Source organism: Uranotaenia lowii, chromosome 2 (genome assembly GCF_029784155.1).
Source record: "Uranotaenia lowii strain MFRU-FL chromosome 2, ASM2978415v1, whole genome shotgun sequence".
NCBI lineage: Eukaryota > Metazoa > Arthropoda > Insecta > Diptera > Culicidae > Uranotaenia > Uranotaenia lowii.
In genome coordinates this window covers 384007742-384014899 of record NC_073692.1, presented here as the reverse complement: position 1 = coordinate 384014899, position 7158 = coordinate 384007742, and the positions used below count along the sequence as shown (strand labels likewise).

At 41.1% G+C, this 7158-nt stretch overlaps 1 protein-coding gene across 1 annotated transcript in view; it reads right to left on the bottom strand.

Annotated features, from left to right (window-relative positions):
* Positions 1 to 4542: 4542 nt before the first annotated feature.
* LOC129748336 (low-density lipoprotein receptor-related protein 6) overlaps positions 4543 to 7158 on the bottom strand; it is a 168146-nt gene continuing 165530 nt past the window's right edge. Inside the window, exon 6 of the mRNA XM_055742900.1 lies at positions 4543 to 7142. Within this exon, the coding sequence (XP_055598875.1) occupies positions 5648 to 7142 (1495 nt within the window). The 3' untranslated portion in view covers positions 4543 to 5647. The remainder of the gene's footprint in view (positions 7143 to 7158) is intronic.

The following is a 7158-nucleotide window of genomic DNA, read 5'->3' as shown; positions in this document are numbered from 1 at the left end:
TTTCAAATTGCAATAACTTGCTTGCGAGCAGTTTGGCGCACCTCATTTTTTGAGAAGTGACAGTTGTATTTATGATCTAAATGCATGTAAAAAATGTCGGTGGGTTCTCGTGGGTTCCTTGCCAAATGATTTAATAAATTTGGTTAATTTTCTATACAAATTCTCATATTTAAAGACCTTTTTCAAAGAAAACTTACGCATTTCTCGTAGAAAAGTCGAATTTTCATCGTTCAGTTATTGAATGAATCTATTGCTTGTTGAGTCGATGCTTGAATAAATAATTCAGCACATTTTTCGCACTTTTAATCAAATTTGTAAAAATAAAATTTTTCAAACTTATTTAAAAAAAAACAGTTTTAAATTTCTTTATTTTTCGATTAATTTGACCAAATGTGCTCAATCACTTAATTAAACACCGCGATGGACTAAAGCAATAATGAAACGACAAAATTCGACTTTTCTACGAGAAATGCGGAAGTTTTCTTTGAAAAAGGTCTTTAAATATGAGAATTTGTATAGAAAATTAACCAAATTTATTAAATCATTTGGCAAGGAACCCACAAGAACCCACCGACATTTTCATATGTGATGAAAGAAATTAGAGAAACATGAACTATCAAAGAACGAAAGAACGAAAGCTACAATAGAGTGAAAAGATCACATGCGGGATATACATGGTGTTTCGATAGAAGGTCCAGCAGTTGATCGGCAGAGCTCGATTGCTCGTGTTCGCCGGTTCCATCACGTTCACCGTGGTGGAATTGGCTAACGCGCCGTTGTACCGAAGCGGAGATTGCAGGTTCAAGTCCTGTCGGTGAGCCGTTGTATCTTTTTCGAAATTTTCATGATATTTACGGCTTATGTTCTTTCGTTCTTTGATAGTTCATGTTTCTCTAATTTCTTTCATCACATATGAAAATGTGATCATTTTCAGGTACAAAGATGTACCAAGCGATTTCATAACATCAGTATTGAACCCACCGACATTTTTTACATGCATTTAGATCATAAATACAACTGTCACTTCTCAAAAAATGAGGTGCGCCAAACTGCTCGCAAGCAAGTTATTGCAATTTGAAAAATGTATAATTTTAACCTTTTTTTTGCGATTTTTACAGAAAAAATCTGCGAAAGCAAAAAAGTTTTCCACTAGAATATCTCATTTGAGTCTATTCCAATCGAATTCTCTGGAAATTTGAGGTATTGTATAGCTAAAATCAAAAATAGGAGAAAAAAACCATTTTTTTGCAAGGTTTTCTTAAATTATTATTTTTGCAAGGTAAGTTCACAACATAGAGCTTAACAATGTTCTACAAAGTTGATGTTGAAGGTATAATAAACAACTTTGTAGAAGAAACCATGCCTGTATCTTGCTTCTGAAAAAAGTTAGATTTTGTTAGTTAGAAGTTAGAACTAGTTCAAATCCATCAATAGATAGCGCAAGTATAGTCGAGTAACTTTGTCGAAGATACCGATGAGCTACAACGAAGCCTCTGGCCTGCAGTCAATTTTGACCGCAAAAGTGTGGTTCCTGGCCCACTGTGTGTCGTAGACAACAGAGGCTCTGGTTCTAAAAAAGCTTATACACTTACATTTTCCTGAAGCGCAACACAATCCAATATCGAGTCAATGGTCCGGTAGATTTTAAGATCATCTGCGAACAGTAGTTTCGGCAACTGAAGGAATTTTGCCAGGTCGTTAATAAACACCACGAAGATAAGCGGTCCAAGAAGACTACCCTGCGGAACACCAGACAGCACGTCGAATACGGAGGAGTGAGTCCCACAAATGTTTATAAAGCCTTGACGATTCAGGAGATACGAATACAGCCATTTAGTTGCCCACTAGGAAAATCCATATCGATCAAGTATTTCTCTTACGATTCTGTGAGGTACTTTGTCGAAAGCCTTGGCGAAATCTAAGTATAGCGTATCCACTGCAGTTTTTATCTGTTGCAGAATGCAAGTCGCTGGCGTAGGTCATTAGGTTTGTCAAGGTTGATCGTTGCTTGATAAACCCATGCTGGACATCGGTGAGTATTGGAGTGGCTGCTTAATAGATTCTCTAGTATATCAGGACTACTAGCACTCTGGAATCGGTATTGGCCTGTAATTCTCCCCACGATGAGCATTTCCTGACTTTGATGCGATTTTCCACGGAGTAGGAAACGTACCTTCCGAGATCGTTCAATTGAAAATCATGCAAGCGAAGCAGCTATTTTTAGAACAAGCGATGTTGGAAACCCATCCGGGCCAGATCTTTTCGTAGGAAGAGAATTTAGCACTTTTAGAACTTCTTCTGTTAAAAAATCGGTAAACAAGTCAGCTGACTCTTTGATGCTTTCCGATGTGCGTCCTTGAAGCGTCACAGACGATGGGATACAGTTAGTATGGCGGTGACTATTGAAGTATTTCTAGAATGTCGAAGGATCTTGTTCCACGTTGCGTTCGATATTAGAAATGTATTGGTTGAAAACAGGGTTACGAAGAGTCGAATATTCAATCTCTAGCCTTGAGAGCATTGACTTGTATTGGTCCGTTCGGTCTCCAAGGTAGCGTTTCCAGGCTTTGCGAACTAAGTTTCGGCTCCTCCGTTACTTAAAATTCCATCAAGGCTGGTGCCGGTGTAGTCGGTTAGGCAGCGTGTGATATGTAAGACGTCCTAGAGATGATCATAGAAGGTTGATACAGCAACATCGTTCAGATCTTCGAAAAGTATTCGCCAGTTTGTGTCCAGTAACATTTCCATAACACTGGATTCTACCATTGGCGTTCACAAGCGAACACATCTGAGAAAACCCGCAAGTTATCGTCGATTCGATGACTGGTGGAGGCGTTTACAGGTAAAAATCCATCTGCATCTTCGTCAAAGGTCCAAAGCAAATTCGGTAGGTTGTAATCCCTAGCTACGACGATAATATCATTACTTACTACTAACCATATTTATCAGGAATTCGAGAGCTGACATGTGCGACGCATATATAGACATGTGACAGCAGACATGGATATCGCGACTCCGATCTTTGATCCGCACAACAACTTGCTCTAGCTGGTCACAGCCTGGTATCGCCACCGAGGCTACGTCTATACCATGGCCCTTATTCTGCGCCGCGCGTGACGTGATGGTAGTCGACTCACCCAAGTCACGCTATTCCAGTAGTCGGTTTAGGTGAGGAACGTCACTTCGGATGAACTTTGTGAGTTCTTACCCTATTCTCGTAGTCGTGGGTGAGAATCGTCGCATTCGGGTGACGATTTTAGGTGACAATTGTCGGTACCTTTTCAGGTGCTGACAAGATAGAAATTAAATGAAAAAAACACGAACATTACTGTAAAACGGAGTTATTAATTGTTGAAATTCAATCATTTTTTTGACTAGCATGTTTTACTGAAATTTTCAGGTCGTAAAATTGAACACCATAATCGCCACAAACCTGCAATGTTTACTTTTAATTTATTTTAATTTTTTGAAACTACATAATCGGAAATTTATGTATCACTTACAATTTTTGACGTCGATTCCTATGTTGGCGTTAGACAGCAGGTTCCCGGCTCAGATTGAATTCTCCAATTGTCCGCTTGGGTCGCGTAACCTGCCCACTTTTCCTTATTGAATAATTTGCTGACACCATACAAACCGATTACAACGTTTTTCGAACCGGAAATCGGATCCGTTATTTAGAAATTTAATCCCGAAAATCCGAACCGCGAGCGAAATCAAAACAACATCAGCGCAATGTCGACCATTTTGACAGATGTGTTCATTCAGTCACTCACCTGAATGAGATACTGTCACTTTACCCACATCGACTCCGGGAATAAGGTGACAAAAGTCACGGTGACTCCGAGGTGAGGTGACAATCATCACGTCACGCGCGGCGCAGAATAAGGCTGCATGCTGCATGTCGAACTGCAATTAACACACCTTCTCTCCGTCTTAAATGGCTTGTATTGCCATTTGTCGTCCCTCTTCGCAATTCTAACGACTTATTGTTCAGTTTTCAAGCCTTTCGTCTACGTTCCAAGTCTTATTTGGGATACTATTAAAGACATCGAAACTAGGATTCGTAGGGCGCGATTCGCGTTTGCGAGTCTCCTAAACATCTGGCGGTCAGGCCAAAACTTAATCTGAATCTTCTACTGAAACGTCAAATCCGTATTGTTGTGCGGGTGCGAAACTTGGTGCGCTTGGTACCATCACAAAGCGCTAGAAATCAAGATTTGGGAACGTAGGTGGAGATGGATTGAATACACGCTGCGAAGAGATGAGAACGAGATTTGCAGATAGAGGCATAACTGAAAATCAGGTGGGCAACTTTTTGCCACTTAATGCATAACTTCATACTTAAATGTCTGTTTTCCAATGCGAAGTTTAGGTTTAAAAAGTCCTACTTTCCACAAAATCTGAAAAAATCTACTTTTTCCAACTTGTTGCGTAAATAACTTTCATTTTTTTTCAATTGTCCATCACTATGTCAATTCGATCGATACATTTTAAAAAAAAAAGGGTATGCTTTCGGATAATTGAGTATTGAAAACCTCATTTTAAATAATTTCTTTTTATATTTTCGATACAACAACTGCAAAAATACTACAAGTTTTCTCCGTTACACTCGGTAAAAGATTGAATAAAAAAAGCATCCGGAAGGGGACCTTCGTCATTCCATCTCGTATTCTTAACATCATCATATCCATAAGCTCGTTCGTTTCTATTTTTTGTTTCAATTAAAGGCCATCCGTTTGACAAAAATCGTTCCTACCAACGTTTTGGATCAGTTTTTGTTTGTGCCATTCGCATTTCGCAGGGTTCAGTCTTGTATGAGAGCACGATTCAACCTTTTTGCTTTTTAAAATGAATGAAATCAATGTTTTTTTTTTTTTTGAAGGAAAGAATAGGCGTACAAATGTTGCGAGGATCAATTATTTTTCGATGGCATTCGATTGGTTATTGGTACCACTAATTGTTGTGAAAAAAAAACTTATGGTTTTGATAGGTGGGATCGAACTTAAGCTTGCGTTTCTTTTCAGTTCGGAAGACATGTGCTGCTCAATGGGATCGTTAATTTTTTGTGAAATTCAGTTTCTTTGAAATCATAACTTTCTTAAGGCTTAATTGTGTTGTATTTACAGAGGGATAGTTTTTTTTTTCTTCATTTATCTACAAAATAGCTCTTTGACAAAAGTTAGTCAATGATAAACCTTTTTGTATAAATCTGTTATATAAAATTTCTAAAAGGACAATAGGGACCTACAACTTTAATTTTGGGTAATATGTATACATGGACATAGCTGCCGAGGTCGGACATTAGCTTTAGGCACTTTAGAGGGGCTTTATTTTTCTTAAATCGGAAGACGGGATTTGCTTTTTTCTTCGATGAACTGAGATAAGGATGGCTGTTTCTCTTAAAAACCTAATATTGCTGCTAGTCGTATCTTGAAACAATCCTAATTATAATAAATATGTACACAACATTCTATTAATTTATAATATCCTACACAATGCTGCGGTCAAAAGTTCGCTATAACAAAAATAGCAATTTGCAGATAAGTTCTTCCCGGGTGCGGAAAGTTGATCCTAACCTAAGTGTTACACTAAACAATGGGCGATGAGAAGCTAGCAGCTCTCTCTCTCTCTGGCTCTCTTATTGCTATGAGTATCCTCGGGAGGGTGAAGGCACCGGTGAAGGCGGTGGAGGTAAGGGCGAGAAGTAGGTCGAACTTCGAGAGCTCGGCGATGGGGGACAACTTTCTGGCAGCATCCCGCCGACGTCGCTATGGTAGTGCGATCTTGGCGTCGGGGGTGGTGGGTACGGTTCGGAATCGTACCGATCGCTACCGTTAGCTTTGGCATATTTACAGGTGCTTGTGCCACCGCGTCCACTGCTACTGCTGGTTCCGCCACCCGCCAGGCGGTCCCTACTGCGGACACTTTTGCTGGTGTAGTTCGAATCACTTTCGTCGCAAACGTCCGTGGAACATGGGGTTGGTGGAGGCGGTTGATTGATGATCTTGTAATGTTTGTAAGGATGGTAGTTGGACGAATATCTCGCGGATCCAGCCGTTGTGGCTGGAGAAGGTGGTGGGTTGAGGGGATAGCCTATGAGACTACTCCCATTGGTGGTTGAGCTAGAGGCCCCAGTGATGTGGTTGCGATCATAGCTATTGGTACTGTTTCGACTGTTCAATGTGGACATCCGGACAGCATCGGCAACGGAAGTTAGTTTCGAGACTCGGATATTCTTGTTGATGCCTCCTGGCGACAGAGGAGCAGCTGCTTGATCTTCTTTAGGTTCGGATGATCCTGCCCCAAATCTTGATCGGCAAGTTTGCAACAGGTAGACTACGATAAATACCACAGCTACAGCTATAACGACCACGATCAGCATGGTGATCTTGCTACCACTCGGAGCCATCCTTCGATTGTTGAGTTCGTTGCAAATCTCCGGAGCTTCATCCTCGCCATTGGCACAATGTTCATCACCATCACAAACATTGTGATACGAAATACAAACCTTACTCGTAGGACACTGGAAATCTTCCGGATTCCTACAACAAACAGCCTCATCATATCCATCCATACACTGCGTAGTTCCATCGCATACCAAATGCTTGTCAATGCACTCTCCAGATTGGCATTTAAACTGATCGGCTCTACAAGCTGGACAATTCAGTTCATCTGAACGATCCGGACAATCCTTCTGACCATCGCATCGCCAAGAAACCGGAATACAGTCGTTGTTTTTGTCCCCATCCAAACCACTACTGGGCAACGAGACAGCACATGTGAAATGATCCGGTCCACAGACCGGCTGGGCGCTACAACTTCTTCTATCTTTCATCAACATCAGTCCCTGCGGACACCCGCACACGTCATCACCCTTGGCATCGTCCGGAGATCCGATACAAATGTGACTGCATTTCGGACGTGCCGTGTTACACGAATGGTTCCTCAGAACTCGTCCCTCCGGAGTCCAAACTGCCACGATGTCCGTTATGTGCGGAATCTTCTGAATCTCGGTCTTCCGATTGTCCCCGTGAACCGATATCCTCTCCATACCGGGACGTTCATCCAACCAGTAAACGTATCCGTTTAACGCCGCTATCGAGGACACCAAACTGATATGCTCAGCCACTAACGTTTTTCTAAAAGTAGAAATTC